The following is a 17,984-nucleotide window of genomic DNA, read 5'->3' as shown; positions in this document are numbered from 1 at the left end:
TATATGGCACTTGTGGCAAACTCGAGGCCCGGGGGCCAGAGCTGGCCCGCCACATCATTTGATGTGGCCCGTGAAAGCAAATTAAAGATGGCAACTTTCATGATGCTTTCTAAAATCTCTACCAACATTTCAAATTCTCATTTGTAATAAATAAGAGTGATACTGTAAGCATTTTCTTGTGACCAAACCCCTCATGACAGTAACTTATACAATAGGTGAATGAACATTTGAACACAGTGTGGGACGAATAAAGGATATCTTATCTTAACATTTATTCTTGACGTCTTCATATGGTTTCAGTCATTTCAGTCACGGTAACTAAAATGTGGCCCGTGACAAAAATGAGTTTGCCACCCCCGCTATATGGAAATCATCTTTATCTTATCTTAACATTTATTCTTGACGTCTTCATATGGTTTCAGTCATTTCAGTCACGGTAACTAAAATGTGGCCCGTGACAAAAATGAGTTTGCCATCCCCGCTATATGGAAATCATCTTGGTGCAAGCAAGCAATACGTGTTTCTATTATATTTTGGCTCGGTTATTAATTTTGAAGCCAATACAGCACACTGTGTACTTTTGATGGTTTTTTTCCAAGCCTTTATTTAAGAGCGCCATTGTGTTTGGCTTACGTTAATATATATTTTGGAGAATCAAGCTTCTGTTTTTTGATTAACACATTACTGTATTTTATTTTTGGTCATTATTGGTCCCTTGAGAATTAAGTATTTTTTGTTGTGGCGTTTGGTGTAGGCAGTTTGAAAATAACCAATATTTTTGGGAAGGGGGGATATTTTGCGGAGCGTATGAATGGCCCGCTTTTCCAGTTGAATAAGAGGAATAGATTTCCCATTGTGAATTGCTGCCCATTTTCCATTTTAGTAGTCATTCACTTTAGCCTTCATTCCCAGAACACGCATTTGACTTCCCCCCCCCCCTCCCCCCCCCCTTCTCCCGTCTTATACGAGGTCTCCTCGCCCTTTGACGAGATCTTGCACTAATCCCAAGCATTAAGCGCTTTGGTGACGATTTCTATAGCCGTGATTTTCCTTACAAATAAACCGTGCGCTTGTAAATCCTGCATTCTAAATCGACACAGAGACTGAAACTTGGAATGGTGTTTAAACAGGCATTGAAACCAATTAGGGTGCACTTCAACAAAGTTGGGCGACATTTACGAGACTAAAGGATGATGAAGACTAAGATCTATTTTTCAAGTACCAGCGTCGACCAGTCAAGAACATGGTCTTGGGTTGCTAGGACAATGACAAACACACAGTTCGGTCTTCATGAGAAGCATCATTGGCTGTTCCTCTTAACAGAGATGGGCACTTTACCCTATTTTGCCGGTCCCTCCGCGACATGGGTACCCTTCAGTCATCGGCCCTCCGTACTTATTCATATAATAATCGTCCTCCGTCTTTGTCCTCCCCCTCCCTCCGGGGGAAAAAACAACGTCGTCCGTGCATGACGCCGTGGGACAGAGGCATGAGCCAGCACTTACTTTGCTCCATATATTCATGTAGCACTGCCGGTCCCATCTTGAATGGCGCTTTTAACGACTACTACAACCAAGTATTATCATACACCGCATTTACATGACCTATACAAAGATGCCTTCTTGAGTGTTAGGCTAGCTCAGTTTTACGATATTATTTGCCAAATTTATGTCTGATAATTAAAGCCACATACAATAATATGGCGGATGGGCTGACGTACGGTGTGGTATATAGCGCAATGTGTATCACAATAGCAGATTCTCGATTGTCCACACAAAGTAACGTATCGATGTTAGCGAATTTAATACAGCTTGCCATCACTAGTTGGAATGTATTGGAATTCAAAAGTCACCGATGGATGTGTAGAAGGTGAGGATGACAACCCTGAGTGGACAAAAAGAATTACTGCACCGTACTGTTTTACAATGCAAAATCGGTTAGTAACTGATTAAGTCATGGCATAATTGGTAGAAATTTCCTTTTTATATATACATTTTGTTATTAGATTATTCTTTTTTTTTTTTAAATGCATCCCGCATAAAATGTGCATGTTGCATTTTTTTTTTTGGCCAAGTGCAACCCCCCCCCCCCAAAAAAAACCTGTCGTTAGGAGCCCTCATTATACATTGCAAAATGAAGTCTTCATTGTGAAGCCTTGAGCGTTCCTGATTGTTTGGATTACTTTTCCACCTCATTGACTCTTAATAATAGTACTCCGATACTTTCCCTGATCATGTTGACGTTACCGTGCATTCGTCTTAATTGTATCATTGACCGTAAGGAATCAGCTCTTACAACTATAACCACCAGAATGCTCAGCTTATCTTTATGTAATTTAGTTTATTTTTAGTATCTACATACAAGCGTTGGCGGTATAATTTGCCAGACTTGACTCTATCTGTTTATTGCCTAGCCTGTTGTGTATTTTATGATGATTATTATATTTTTTCACAGAGATTTCCCTAATCAAGACCATTTCTCCCATAGGAGCAAACGTCAACTTTGGAGTTGAGTGAAAGTGTAACACATTTAGTTCCACCGAGAAAGTGTTGTAGTTTTCCATCTTACTTTACTTTGCAATTCCCAGCTTGTTTTAACAGGTGCTTTACAGAAAAAGCAGACACCTGCACGTACTGACTAATGTCCAAGGCCCGTTTAACCATAAACAATTGCAAGACAAGAGAAAAACTCTTTCCTGTCCGAAACCCAGTTTGGCGTCAATCCAAGCTTGGGACAACCGCGACACTCTTCTGTCCACCTTTGGAGCATGTGTGTCAAGTGAGTGCGTGGTCTTGAGACACTTTAGCAGTTTCCTGCTCTGATTGTGTTCGAATGCCACTGGCGCAGCAGCGTTTCTCTTGTCTAAGACAGTCTAAGCAGTCAAAGCTAAGTGGAGGTAACATCCTGTTCCCTTGAGGCTGTTTGCGAAAGCATTTTGACTGCGACTCCCGGCTGGCCTCGCTACTTCTTTTCAGTCTTGGACAACGTACAACTCGCATTTAACCTTTTTAATATTACTGAATGAACTCTTAACCACATGGTGGTGCTCGTAATTTTTTACGTGACCACCTTTGTATGGCTAAACACTCATATCTTTGTAAGTTGCCGCTCTTTGAGGATCACTTGGAAGCTTTTCCGTGTTTTTTTTTCCCCCCCTGTAGCCAAATATCTTGCGCCTTATCTGAAATCACTGCGCCACCATCTCTACTCTTGAATACGGTGTCTGACAACTCAAACGGTGCTACACCCGAATTGAAAATGTTTTTCTGTACGGTTGCCGTTGCCGCACAATCAAAAACTTTACACAATCAAAATATTCAAAATCCAGAGATGCTGCGCTCTCTTTTCGATGTAGCGTATTTTTTTACCATTGGGTGCGCCGTATCATTGAGCACGATATCAAATGAATGGCTCTATGTAATACATTTTCATATATAAGATGCAGCAGCGGGGGGGGGGTTATAAGGCACATTGTCTCTGTGACGCATTGTATGTGAAATAGTTTATTTCATTGGACTATGTGTTTCTTTGATAGATTTAACGCTAATATGCTAGGTTCGCCTACACATCTCGATAAATTAAACAATTTAAGAGTGTTGACGTAAATATTTTGCTCAGATGAGACCGGTAGCATGGTCACTTTGAAAATGTACAAGTATCTCAAACTGAACAAAATCGCAATTGTTATGAACACCCATCGTGAAAGCCATTTGCTAACGCTAGCTGACCAACTGCCCGAATCCCATATACCCGCGGCGTCATACTGTAGCTTAATCAGTCCTCGACTATCATCACCTTAACTGCAACGACCAAAATCCTGAAGTCGTTCAACTTCTGGCATCTTGGAATGTCTGAAAAAGCTCAGCATAAAAGTTTTCATAGCGGCACAGGCAACAACTGGAATGCATTTTGCTGACTGTGAGTCACTTGAGTTACCCGTTGCTGTTACTCAGACTCCTTAAAACTAGCGAGCGGGACAAATATCGCGCACCTTTTATGAAGCTCATCAAAGAGAAATCACATTGGTCTGTGTACATGTCAGGTCATTGCTCTGTGTGTGGGGGGTGGGTTAGCTTGTCATAGAATAAAGAAAAATACGCTTAACTCTCTGTATTCCGCGTAACTAAGATGTGTACGCGTCCACACGTTGCTAAATAGATTTCTGGCAAACACAAGCTGTGTTGACAGGAGAGATGAGCTGTTGTTCCTGTTGCAGCTTGCCAAGAGCACAGAGCTGGGCCTCCGTTCAAAAAGAACCGCCGCTGTTGTTGAATCCAGCAGACTTGTTTTGCCGCTGCCAACACACACTCCCGCGCGCACACGCACGGCAAGCACACAGTCATGCATGTAACTATATCAAAGGTAAGCGAGCAAGCGCTTATTTGAACAGGTGATTCCCATTTACATCTTATCATCTGGCTGGCTTTATTTCCTTGTAGGAAGTCACACGATTGGCCAAGTCAATCACGCACTGCCGGATTGTGATTTGGTCATTTTGTCTGTCCTCTTTCTCGAGGGTTCTTTTCCGTTTTTTTTGTCTAATTGACTGATGAGAACGAGTGCAATTATTCTGTTCAGGCAGCACTGCCTGCCTGTCTAACTAGAAGCCAGTTAGACAGACAGGCAGTGCCAAGCTCCGAATGCTCATTACTTTACGTTAAAAAAGAAAAAGAAAAACCAAAACAAGTCTTGGTCTCTACAATTCCCTCACGTAAGGTGTGAATTGAATCACTTCCTTTGAAATCCCATATTCAACCTTTTGATATCAGTTCTCTCGTTCACACTCACAAGGAACGAAAAATTGGTACGGTTGTGTACCGGTATCAATTCGCAGGTTCCGGCAATCGGATCCGAACCGGTTTACGCTGATGGGTGATTTCATATGTAAATTCAAAGAAACGCTGCGTCTGTCACTCACGTTCACACTGAAGAGTTAAAATAATGCGCAGCAGAGTGTACCGGAGCGCTAATGCTTGCCAAAATGCACGTCCTGGTTGGAGCTGTTTTTTTTTGTACTATTTTCGTACAAATTTATGCGCGGTTGTGCGAACATTTTCTTCGCCCGCCGGGAATTTCAGGACTGACGAAACAGATAGCTGTTTCGAGTGCCTTTCATCCCTTGCATAAAAGACAGACGACAGCGGAACCCGCGCGCGCGCATAAAACGGGCTTCCTCTTCTGTTTTACGCATCAGAGGTCTTGCGTTGGCAACTCGCTGGAAATCGCCATGTCAGTGCAAATCTGCAATCATTTATTTTTCTTAGAATTCTGAATGAACCATTTTTTGTGTCTTGCTAAAAAAAATGTTGAAAAGTCTTTCCCTCGCCAGTTGTGTTCTATCCTGAAGCAGTGGTTCCTAACCTTGTTCGAGGTACCGAACCCAACCAGTTCATATGCACATTCACCGAAACCTTCATGAGTGAAAAAAAAATATGACTTTTTACAAAAAATGCATTAAATTCATTCAATCCTAGCCATTTTCACTGGGGCAACCCCCTTAATTCCAGCGTTTTACTGGATTTTGACTGATCTTGCAAGGCCCACAGAATATTTGGTTCTAATGCTATATAAACATGGACCCTACCAAAAAATATATATATTTTTTTTTTTGTTTCTATTTTTTTCCCATTCTTCAGCAGTTATCGGCATTACAAAATGGCTAAATTTAATGAAAATGGCGATTCCTGGGGAGAAAACGGAGAAAAAGAGTACTGCACTGATACACCACTGCCACCTACTGGTCGCATTTTTTTACATGATTTACAATGCAAACGTCTTATTCTTATTCACATATTGCATCAGACCCTCCTCTTTATGATGCAAAAAGACGTAGACATACAAGTACGTCCTTGGTAGGAGTGGCCTAATTTAAAAAAGACGTACAAGTACGTCTTGTAGAATTAAAGAGTTAAAAACTGAAAAAAAGTAAATAAAATTTCAAGACATAAGTATACGTTAAAAAAAAAACGACGTACTATCACGCCAGTCACACGCCGACTACTGAGGCAACTAAATTTCCCGCAGCACTGATTGGACAAGCAATGTCATGTGATCATCTGCAGCCAATGATGGCCAAGCGGGTGCGTCATAACTAATTGACATCTTGAGTGGGTTATGTCTTAACCGCCATGGCAGAGGCTCCGTCGAACCCCCGAGACCGATTCACCGAACCCCTTGGGTTCGATCAAATCCAGCTTAAGAACCACTGACCTAAAGCTCATCTTATTTTAACATGAAACGCATTTTTGTCTTTTTTTTTCTTCTATTCTGCCTGGATGACCCCAGCGAGGTACCGAGGGTTTTTGGAAGTCTGTGGCCCAGCACGTCCCCCGCGAGCCCAGCGAGATGAGAATCCTCAACCCTTTTTTCATTCAAGAGGCTGCCTTCCAGTTTATCGGGCTGCCCTTTAACAATGGCATCATGGGAAGAGGGGTAAGTCGCATGCCGGCACAACACTTGCAGCTTCGCGATGAGCCAGCAGTCAAGAATTACCACCATTAATCTTGGAAATTGGCTTATAATTTTCCCTAATCTTTGTGGAAGGACAGAATCAGGAATTGTTTCGGATCACAGGGAAGAGACAAAGTATCCACCTTCCTCAAGTGATTGAGAGTTGGCAGTTGTTGGAGCACAAAATGCTCCCACCTGGCTTGTAAGTTATCTTTAAAGAGTAAGGAAAAAAATGGGGTTGAGACTGAGGGAGAAGGAATTCACATGAATGAATCCGGCCACATTTTTTTTTTCTTTCATTCATTCAACATCAGGAAAACCGGTGATCGTTGCTCCAACTTTGAGTACAGTGTATTATTGTCACTGAGCCAAATAATTGAAATTTTGCTTGCAATGTTTAAGCGATCCGTTCCTCACCTGGCACCCCCGAAGGTCGAAATGAAACGAGTGAAACAGAAAATGCTGCACTTTCTTTTGAGTCTTACAACTCTCATCGTTTTAGCCGAGACAATTAATTCCATCAACTGTGGGTGGTATGTTGCACTATTAAAAAAAAAAAGAAAAAGACGAAAATGGTGAAACACAGTTTTAAATGCTTTAGTTCCATATTTCAGTTCTACATACCAAAGTGTTTGCTCGTGTGTAATGTATTTCAAAATCAATGTCTAAATTCACCTTACCGGCTCTTCAATTGAATTCCCATTCTTGGAGTCAATTGTCTAGCGTTGAGGCAGTGAATCTCAGCGATTGGACTTTGAACCCATCTGTTGATTGATGTGCTTGACCCCTGCATCAGATGCTTGTGTGTGTGTGTGCGCGGAAAGTAAAGCAGGACTGCTCTCGGTGAACATCAGCCAGGCACAATCCTGTGGGGCTCTCGGAACACCCCTTCGTGAACCCAACATGTGTTCAACATGTGGGCATCTGATGGGAGTGTGTTTCTGCTCATTCGCATTAGCACATTTGTATTTCCGCGTATCATTCTATATTGCTGTCTAACGCTGCAGGGTTTTACGCTCGGGTCTTGCTGCCCGGCCCTTCAGCCCTCTCCTTTTGACCATCATACTGTATGTTTATGTACCGGTATGTAGAAATTAATGGCTAGCTTGATTGGTTATACCTGATTAATACAGATTAATTCACATACACACACACACACACAAACACGTGTGTGTGTGTGTGTGTGTGTGTGAGAATTAATCTGTATCAGAGCACACAGTAGGGGGTTGGCCAGCTGCTTGTTCAGGTCCACCTACCCCGAGGGTTGCAAATCAGGGTAATGATTTAAATGGGACCTCCCTCCACTCTTTCTTCTTTAAACAAAACACGCGCACACAATCTGTAACCCCCCCCCCCCCCACACACACACACACACACCAACCTCAACCCCTCCCCCACCTACACCGACTCGATCTGGGGCAGCCCGAGGCGATAAGGGAGCACAGTTCAGGCCTGTAGATCACAATGTCATAGACGACGGGCTATCAAGTCTTGCAGGTAATAGTTAAAGAACGAGTCATCAGAGATTCGTAAGTCATGGCGGAATAAGGAAGGGGATAAGGAATTGGGCTGCACCGTTAGGGAGGAAAATTGGAAACGAGGACTGATCCAGTACTTGTCTGTGTCTTTGGCGACAGAACATTCCAACTTTAGGCACGGTTGCCATCACGATGGCGCTGCATAACTGTGATGAGGTGGCGGTGGCCGGCTTCGGCTATGATATGAACGCGCCCCACGCACCCCTCCACTATTATGAGGCCGTCAAGATGTCTGCTATCAGAGAGGTGAGTGTTGTCTGGATGGAAGGAATGGCAAAAAGCTGGCATTTCCATAAACGGAGTAGCAATTTGTCAATGGGAGTTACTGTACATCGGCAAATGAGAGAAAATCTGGCCTTCACATTAGTTTTAATGATTTGCAAATAGCGGACATCAAAACTTTTTTAGGTTGCACTTCTCACGGGTACGCATAAATTTCACATGGTTCAAATGCTTATGCATACTAAATATGACGCTAACTTTGAAGTTTTCCAAGTTAGATGGCCCTTTTTTTTTGGTCTTTGTTTGAGCCAAAATGAGCGTTCAGCCCTTTTCACACTGCAGTTAGCTTTAGGACTAACAAATAGATGAGACACGTGACACGCGACACGTTGAAGACGACTGTGCAACCTGCTCAGCATGTAATACGGAATACCTCGCCGTGGTCCCAGTGGAACTGTAATTCACCATCAAGATTAGAACGAAGTTCCACCTTAAGCCTGTTGTAAAGGATGTACGAGTTCTCGTCCAAACCAGCGGCAAAATTGTCTGCGCATACTTAATTTGTAGATTGCTACGTCAGCAATTCCAAATACCGCCAAACCGGCGACCAGGGCTCAATTACAGCCAGTGTGAAAGTCATGACTCTTTATTGAGCGTAACTACCAGTCAAATTCAAAATAAAAACGTTTATCAGGCGCTGCTGTAGGCCACAACTCACGCCCGGGTGCTCACATTGAAATAAAAACAGCCAAACCTGATTTGAGATACTTTCATGGCTAAGACACGTCCCTTAAAAGCGCACAATATTACTTTACATTTTTTATTTTTTTCCTCCCATTTTTTTGGTGCTTGGTTTATTACAGTTGTGTGTTAGTTTCTGTCAGTAGAGTATAATTTCTCAAATCAATGTTTGGGTTGGGGGGGGGGGGAGTTAAAAATGAATACAAAATGACTAAATAAAGATGTTGAATTTGTCCAAATTTTCCATATGGAATTCCCTTGGCCATCGCTCACCGTACGGCCACTCTGAATCACCTTTTATGCTCGTCCTCGGCGTATATGCTGAAAGGCAGCGCAAACCAAGCGTTGACGTGTGTAAACCATGAGCGCCGTTTGATGATAACCTCCCCCTAAACTCCCAGTGGGCTGTTTGCGTTTATTATCATCTTCATCAACGCTGTCATCATCAGCCATTCATTTGTTGGCCGTGTGGCGCACTTGACTCTGCTGCTGTTTTCCTGCGCTCGTTTGGTCTTCTGAGCCCAGATAATGACGTTGATAAAGACAAAGTCTGTTTCCCATCGGGGCCGCATGTGTTTCACGACCACTGGTCATTTGACAAATTATGCCTAAATCCTGTGAATTTTGTTTTTGGTGTGTTTAGTTTCATCTAAATTATTTTATTCACGCAAAGGGGCGTACTTTTACAGTTGTATCTTGACTTATACTGCTTGCCCCTCTCCTTTGCAAACAAAAGTTAAGTTTGACATACAAACACAAAATGGCGGTAGCAACCTCAACTAGGGCTGCAATTACAAACACTTTTTTTTTCTGATTCCCTCAGTCGTGGACGCACAACATATCCAAGGAGAAAGAGTTCCTGCGCAAGTTAGTGAAGGCCAATGTGATCTCCGACCTCACCAACGGTATCTGAGCACATTGGCTTCTGTTCTCCTTCCCTTTGGACCTCCTGCGCAGGAAGCCAGGGAAAGAGCAAAAGAACTCCTCCGGTGTCCCAAGTGGCCTCAAGATACTCGGAGTGGGTTCCATATCAATGGAGATGACCTTCAAAAATAAGTCAAGTGGTGACGTGCACACACGCGTGCCTTCTGAACCAAAGACTCCGACCGATTGAAGCAACACGGAAGGGGAGGACGACGCAATCCGCTCACTTCCTGTTTGACACTAGAGCGTTTTTACCAATATCATCTCCGGGATCACACCAATGACATGACATGCAGAAGGCGGGACAAAAGCGGAGATGGTGCAGGGACGGGCCAAGTATTAGCAGTGCCAAATGTACCTCGAACGGAGGAGAGGTGGCATTCCTCTCCTTTTTTTGCTGCCTGAATGTATTCACTTTCCTCTGTGTACATAGCAAAAGATTTTTACTTTTTAACGAGCTGCTGCAGCAGCATCCTCATCTTCTCCTTTCTGTCTCTGCAGTTTCGGTTCTGTCCATTTTTCACACGAGCAGTTATGTCGGGAGTAGGATAAGTGCTTGGAACAGTTTGCACTCACGTGGCCATGGATCCTCTCTAAGGCCCCTTCAATTCTCAACAGAACTCGTCTTTATTTGACATCTTGTGGTGGTGAAGATGTAAGGTTGATTTAACAAACCCAGTGCATGCATATTCTTTTTAAGTGTACTTCAATCCTTGTTTTACCAAAGTTTCCTTCATAGAATCTCGAATGCGGGGTTTCCCAACCTTTGTTTCACCAAAGCACATCAAGAAAAGTCTCGCAGTTCACTACCAAATTTAAAAAAATGTCCTTTTTAAACCATTTAAGGGCACCATAAGTATTTTGTGAGGCTAAAAATCTATTTTATTTTGATAACCACATTTTTTTTGTCCCATCGCCCATGTACCACTACATAAGCTTAAAAAAAAACTTTAGCTCATTGAAGGCCTCAGTAGTGAACACCAAAAATCGATTTCTAAATCGAAATAGCCTGAAATCTTTAATTTTTTTCCCCCCTTGTGGTGCTATTCCAGTTTTTGACCATTTAAGGCCACCGTAATTATCACCTAATTGATACAGGGGAAATCCGTTTAATTCTTGGTTTTCTGCTGTTACACCCCCCCAAAAAAATCTCATGGTCCACCATCAAAAACCAAACCTTTTCTGTATCTTGTAAGGCCACTCTAGCTCTCACAGTCATCGTTTTTCTTGTTTATATGAGCTGAAATATACAAAATTTTGGCTACTACGCTGTTCCATGGGTGGGGGGGGGGGGACTCACAGCACACCACCAAATATAGAAAAAAAACAAAAATGGCCACCATAGTTCTCACCTGAATCAATTTCTAAGTCAATACAGGCTGAAATCAATTCACCTTTCGATTTATGCCTTGACATTACAATGCCACACCCAAATTATTTTTAAAAGTTAATTAACTATGTGCCATGAAAGTTAACTCTAATTAACTTTCATGGCACACGACCAAACAAAAATGCCACAAAAAGAACATATCAATAGAATCGTCCTTTGATTTACTCGCATCATGTCCTTGTGAAAACTTTCTGTTGTGTGAAAGACAACGGTTGGATCTACACGTTAATTGGACCTTCTGCCATCTAGTGGAAGAGGATCCTACTGTTCCGCCTGTCACTATACGTCGCTGGCATAGACGTACAAGATACATAATTTGTCGTAAATAGATCATCATTTTCGAAATTGGCTCATTTCCCACGACCGAGTGGTTGGGAATCACCCGTTCTTGAGGCCATTTTGTTTTTCTTTTGCAAGACCAATCACTTTTCTTCAGCTCGTCATCCCTGTCACGTGAACCCCCGATCAGTTCCATCTCTCGTATGTGCGTTTTAGTAACCGAGTGCAACGGGCCAGTGCTGCCCGCGTTGCCTCGTACGGTCGATGACTGAATGTTGAATCGTTTTCCATCCTACCCGTTGCAGCAGCTCTCGCCTCGCTTCAGAAATTGGTGACGCGTTCCGATTGTTGAGAAATAGATGTATATTGTTTTCATTATTTATTTAGTTACTGAGACCCAGCGTCTGGATCACAGGCGGGCCTGCTTTCTTTGTCGCGTTCCGAGGAAACCTGAAATCTGTTTGCCTTGACTGTGTTTGCTTCTTCGGAGATTGCGGCCAGATTTGTTATCCGGGAATGATTTTGATTTGCCTGTTTGTTTGTTTTTGTTTCTGTTGCGTCATCTTTTCAAATCACTCTCTGGCTATTTTCATATTGCTAACGTGTACTATATCGATATAACGCAATCAACAATCTCAAGACAGGACTGTCCAAGTATCTGTTTGCTTGCCAACATGCCAATGACATAATCCGTTTTGTTAACCACGTGCGTTTGAAAGTTTCGTGATTTCTCTTTCACTCTCAGGTGGTTCCCCCCCCCCTCCCCCACCCCCCCTGCTTGTCCGCTGGAAGTGCATTCTTACTGTAAAGGCACCTGTGCTCAGATCCCATGCTGCTCAGAAAGGATCGCGGTTTGCGAACCGTAGCGGGCGCTCACACTGCCTTACGTTTCATCTCCTGGAAACTGTAATGAGGTGAAGCTCCGTTGATCCACTCTGAGCTGTCAGCTGCACGTCATTTGGGAGATTTGGGTCCACTTTGTTGTGTGTCTGGTGTGTGTGTGCGTGCACCCATGCATCTGTAGATCCAGTTAAGGAACGCCTGAAGACACTGGTTGTCTATTTTTAATTTTTTTTTTTTTTTTTTGAAGCCGTGGGCTACAATCTGCATCGTCACTTTCCACTTGCTGCTGCTGTAAAATTCAACATACAGTGCTCAGAAAAAAGGCCACTTGGATGCCTTTCTGTGACTCCCCTGGTCTCTGTTGACACTTTGTGACACTCTGAGATCATAAACATCAAACGGATTCTCCTCAAAGGTGGAGTGGCGCCGGTGACAACACTGGAAGAGTCACAGAAAGGCATCCGAGTGCCCTTGGAAATGTTGTGAATTTTGCCATTCAGCCCTGAAAAAAAAAATGCTGGATCTGTTTTCGAAAGTTAAGGGGTCAAGATAAGTCCACATTTGGAAGGTTCTAGTGCATTTTAGGTTCACCCCGAAATATAACTTTTTGCGAGTAGTGTGTTTGCTTCTGTTGGGTACTGATAGTCACTTTTATTCACTTGGTTGATTTTTCCATTCAATCAGATGTGCTCATTTTGGATGCATTTCATTTTAAAGGGGGCGTATTATCCTTTTTGCAAAATTTAGAGTAGCCAGGTACAATAATCCCAACTGAGAGTACGTACATTTTGTCTTACTGAAGTGATCTCAGCTCCTATCGACGGGCAAATGACAAGTACAGCTTTTGTTACCATGACAACCGTATATGGCGCTGGAGGAGTTGCAACAAGATAATCGGCCGGATTTTCATTCAGCGCGGGCAACACTTCGCCGCACTACTTTTCAAAACTCCCAACTGAACACCCAGAGGCACATTTGTAGAAATGAACAAATGCAAGATGTACTTGGATGTATCATTTCCCACTAAATTGGTGGGCAACTATTTTCACACAAAGACTTAAAAGATCCATTTTCAGTATGCCCCCTTTAAATTGAAAGTATGTGTAAATTTTAATTTAAGTTGGAGACCGAGAAGCTTGAGAGAGGAGTTTTGGCAAATGCGCTCCATGCATGCTGGGGGGGGGGGGGTAAACAATGGCCAGTCCCAAGTATGACACATTTCGCCTTGTCAATTTGACTTTCAAACACACCTCCGAGTGTTTCGACTGGTGTCCTTGAATGCACCAGCAGGATGTGTTTTGTCGATTCAGGCATCTGCAGCGTTCCATGTTGACGCTGTGCCACTTTGGCATCGTTAGACATCAGACTTGATCTGGCAGTCCCTTTGACGTGAAACAGATTTTCTGTTGAAGTGCTGCACTTTCCTCATAGCCCCCCCCCCCCCCCCAACACACACACAACCCCTCCCCCTCCCCCCATGCAGTTGTTATTCAGGTGGACTGGGGCCCAAATCTCCTTGATGAAGTCGAATGTATTCAATCAAACATGTTGATTATTTTGCCTTTTCTTTTTTTTTCAGCATCATCAATGGCAGGTGATCAAAATGAAGGTGTGTTACTGTCTGTTTAAAACCAAGTGTAAATTGCTTTCTGCAGCCCAATAAAAAGGTTTGTAATGGACATAGTTTGTGACTGATTCTGTAAATTGCCAGGATACACCCACTGCCCGCTCTAGGGTGCACGGAGAGAATGAATGGCTCCAACAAGACTACTTGTACTGTATTTACAATTTATCGTTGTCGTTTGCAAAGATGTCGATGCAAGCGCTGCATCATCTGCCAGGGGAGCAAATAAGCAATAAGGAACAAATACCCAAACCGTATTTTAGGAAGGAAAAAAGGGCCACGTCAATAATGCAAACAATATTCCAGGGCTTGATAACATTGTAAATGCTTAGGGTTAAAGTGAGGGGGTGGTCTTTAAAATTCAGGTTAGCTAATTTAGATAACTGCTGCAAGAGCATAGCTACTATTACTTGTCCCGGTAGTCTCTACATTGAAAAGAATGCAAGGCAAAACTGGCATGCCAAATTACTCCTGTTAAATACGGCAAATAGATGAAACATAAGTCTTTTTACAAACAGAAATATAATAAATCTTTATTTCATTGACGTCTGAAGTTCCAGAACAAGGTGCTTTGGAATCAGCATGACAAACTACAGCCACCATAATAAACCCAACAAATAACATAAAGTAACATTTTAATCATTATTGCACCAAAAAAAAAAAAAAAAAAGACTGATGCCAACTCATTCCTCTATTTTCCTGTGATCGCATCCTTGTGTCCGGCAAAGCGGCTCTGGTTTCATGGTTGTGGCCTTGAGGGATCTATTCAAGACCCGTTCCACGCATGCACGCACGCACTCCATAAACGCACAACTTCTCAGCTGCAGCCGTGAAAGTCAAACTGTCGTTTGTACACACGCTCACACATTCACGTCGATGTCTTAAACAAACCAGAGTGGCCTATCCAGCTGTAAGTCTGCTGCACCATTGAGAAGTGTCAAGAGCCTATTTTGGCAAAATAAGGGGAAGAAAGGATGGATATGTTTTGAAAATTGAAATACACGAGCGAGTATGGTACAAACACCTGAAAAATCAACCTTTGTCTTCCCACCGCTGCACTGGACCAAGCCATTTTGCTGTGAATAGGGTGACGGGACCTACCCCCCTCCCCCTCCTCCCCTTTAAAAAAGTCACACCTCAAAGCTCTGGTTCCTTAACAGCTTTCCCAGCTCCACTGGGTGGGATCGAGAGGCGGCTGCAGCGGGAGGATGTTTACCACCTGGGATCTCCAGGAAGCGGACGACCGGCCAACTGTTAGTCCAGCATACGGACGTACAAACGAGCCTGCACCTCTTCAAATGGCGGGCCTGCAATTTTGTGCGACAGGTTTCCCGCCTTGCCCTCCTCTCAGACGACTTGGGAGAAAGAGGCCGTGACCCCCAGGCCTGAAACTGAAGAGGTGGAATGGCGAGATTAAAAAAAAAAAGAAAAAAATCGGCTTTCCCTACTTCATGTTTGGTGGTCTTCAGTGTTTCACACACACACAAACACAAACACATACATTTAAAAAAAACAAACACAATATTTGGGGTCTTTTTTTAACATAAAAACAGGATGACAAATGGGCGTGGCCAGTCATTTTATTGTCACACATCACTATTGCTTCAGAGGCGCAAAGTCTCATGTAGTTAATAACGTTGTGTTTGGCTGAAGCGGGTGAAAAGTAACGTGGTGATGGGGGCGGACGAGGCCGAAGAGACGACAACATGTAACCAGTGATCCTCCATCACTTTCACAGGGCGGCCATTTTGCCACTTGCTGTCAACTGAAAATGACATCACAACTCCTCACGAACTTCCTGTGATGTCATCTTCAGCCGACAGCAAGTGGCAAGATGGCCGCCCCCTGAGGTGGTCAAAAACAGGTGGGCTTTACTACGTAATTTATATTCCACACACACGTAATATTTATCACAATGCCTTTTCAAGGCTAGTGGTGCTGAATAGAACATATTGTGAAGGATATTTTTGGCAGTTATTCTTTAAATTTGCAAAAAGTCCTCTTCTCCTAGGATCCATTAAGGCATGGCTGGAGGAATTTGATGTGGACTCCAGAGTCCTGACTTCATTGCCATCCAAAACCCAGATTGTGAGCTTATCTGCTCCAACATCGGCCACGTCCGACCTAAAAGAAATTCTTCTGGATGAATGGACAAAAGTTTCCACGGAAAAACTTTCATGAAGAGTAGCTGCAAAGAGGTACTGGGCAGTGGCAGTTCTAGCGGGGGGGGGGGGGGGGGGCGTATGTGGCTGAATCTTGCAGCATCTTTCCAGGAAGAGTCAGAAGTATCAGGACCTGCTCCCGCTATGGAAATCGAAACAAATCCACATCCCATAAGTGGCCTGAGATCCTCGATTTGTACAAAGTTATGCAAGGGTCTTGCATTCTTCCAAGGATCCTATATAAGGTTTGTGACGTGTGTATGTGTGTGTGTATGCGTGTGTTGTGCTTGTATGAGGCGACTGTACAAACATTGTCACGCTCCAAAGCCTCAAACAACACCTTAACAAGTTCATCGCTCACAGTGATGGATGATGTTGACTCACTTGTTACATGTTGTGGCCTCGGCAGCAACTGGACTGCTGCGCCATTCCTTTGAGTGTTTTTTTTTTCTTTTTTTTTTTTTCCACCTTACGCTGTAGCCGATAGCGTCCTCAACCGCTGGGCCGTCCGTGGGCCTTGAATTTAACAAAACATTATATTAATCATCAGCATGTATGTCTTAGTAGCGCAATTTTCCTCCGCAGTAACATTCTCCAACAAGTGTTTAGGAAGTCGTGAAAGGCAGTAGTGAGGCAAGATTGTGCTTTAAGGGATATCTGTGCGCTATTAGTCCTACTCGTGATGCGCTACAGATTAATTGGTAACATTTTCGGACTCATACTAGCTAAGATCCTTGCTATGCAGCTTCAGGTTCATTGGCTAGCTCACTCTTTGTACTCACCGGTCAGACAAATTAGCACGCTAGTTGAACAACTAGCAATGCGCTAGAAGAACGAGTATCTCTTACTAGTAACATTTTCTTCCCCCACTACAAAAGTATGACATTCCTGCATACGAGTTGGTCAACATTGTGCCTCGTGAGGTCAAACTACGTACTAGTTAACATTTGTGCCCTACTTGTGCTACCATTGTGTCAACTCTTAGAATTTTATGACTTTAGTTGCGCTACTGTAAGGCAACCCCGACACATGATCACACTACTTGTCCAACTAGTGAATCTGATTTTGCCCAGTTTAAATTTTATAATGTCACACCGAGTATTAGTAGCACACATTTGTCAATCAGTGCACAGATTTGCCTCACTGACACGTAAATGCTCAAACATTTCAGCAAGTATTCGTTGTTCTTGATATCCAGTGCAAGGTCAATTTATTGAGTTTATACCCAATGCGTTTTTTTTTTTGGAAAATACTCAGAAGCAGTCTATACCCGGCTAAATGAAGAATTATTCAGCACGATGCAGTTCACTTGTATTTAACTTTAAAGTACAATTTAGTTGTATTTAATTTTCAAACTGTTTTCAAACATTCATGTCGATATTTTGGAGGGTGGTTAATTTCTCATTCTTTTTCATGAAATCATTTTCTATTTTTTTTTTTTGTTTAATTTATCACTCTGTCTTTTTCATTTTCTGATGTTGATTCTCACACTGTGAGATGGCAGCTGACTATAAAATATCAACTTTTTATGCCAGCTGTACTTGAACGTTGGTCATGATTGTGCTGCTTGGATAGCCAATTTTTATTTTTATTTTTTTAGGTGTTGCGAACCACTGCTCAAATCTGTTGTTTTTTTTTTTTTAAATTATACATGTGATTGTGTTATGTGCACTAAGTGTCGTGACATTGTGTCCCGTCTGTGTCGTGTGATCTCCCAAGTGCGTTTTATCTCCCAAACAAAAGATCAATGGCTTTCACCTGCTCCAATTGCTTCGGAGCCCATCGTATTATCTGACTGTACATTCCTGCAT

General features: G+C 42.9%; 1 protein-coding gene and 1 long non-coding RNA gene across 4 annotated transcripts in view; one reads left to right on the top strand and one right to left on the bottom strand.

Moving 5' to 3' along the window:
• st3gal3b (ST3 beta-galactoside alpha-2,3-sialyltransferase 3b) overlaps nt 1-11,013 on the top strand; it is a 34,703-nt gene extending 23,690 nt beyond the window's left edge. For all 3 annotated transcript variants that reach the window (XM_052088698.1, XM_052088697.1, XM_052088696.1), the window contains 3 exons: nt 6,286-6,432; nt 8,088-8,234; nt 9,775-11,013. In XM_052088698.1, the coding sequence (XP_051944658.1) occupies nt 6,286-6,432; nt 8,088-8,234; nt 9,775-9,864 (384 nt within the window). In that variant the 3' untranslated portion in view covers nt 9,865-11,013. The remainder of the gene's footprint in view (nt 1-6,285; nt 6,433-8,087; nt 8,235-9,774) is intronic.
• A 183-nt stretch (nt 11,014-11,196) lies between these two features.
• LOC127616894 (uncharacterized) lies at nt 11,197-11,452 on the bottom strand. Its single transcript, XR_007967234.1, has 2 exons — nt 11,305-11,452; nt 11,197-11,227 (listed from the first exon to the last, which is right to left on the bottom strand). It is a non-coding gene; the product is annotated as an uncharacterized LOC127616894 (long non-coding RNA).
• Between the last annotated feature and the right edge of the window lie 6,532 nt (nt 11,453-17,984).

This window comes from Hippocampus zosterae, chromosome 15 (assembly GCF_025434085.1).
Source record: "Hippocampus zosterae strain Florida chromosome 15, ASM2543408v3, whole genome shotgun sequence".
In the NCBI taxonomy this organism is placed as follows: domain Eukaryota; kingdom Metazoa; phylum Chordata; class Actinopteri; order Syngnathiformes; family Syngnathidae; genus Hippocampus; species Hippocampus zosterae.
Note: the sequence above shows the minus strand (reverse complement) of the source record. Positions and strands in the feature narration are given on the sequence as shown.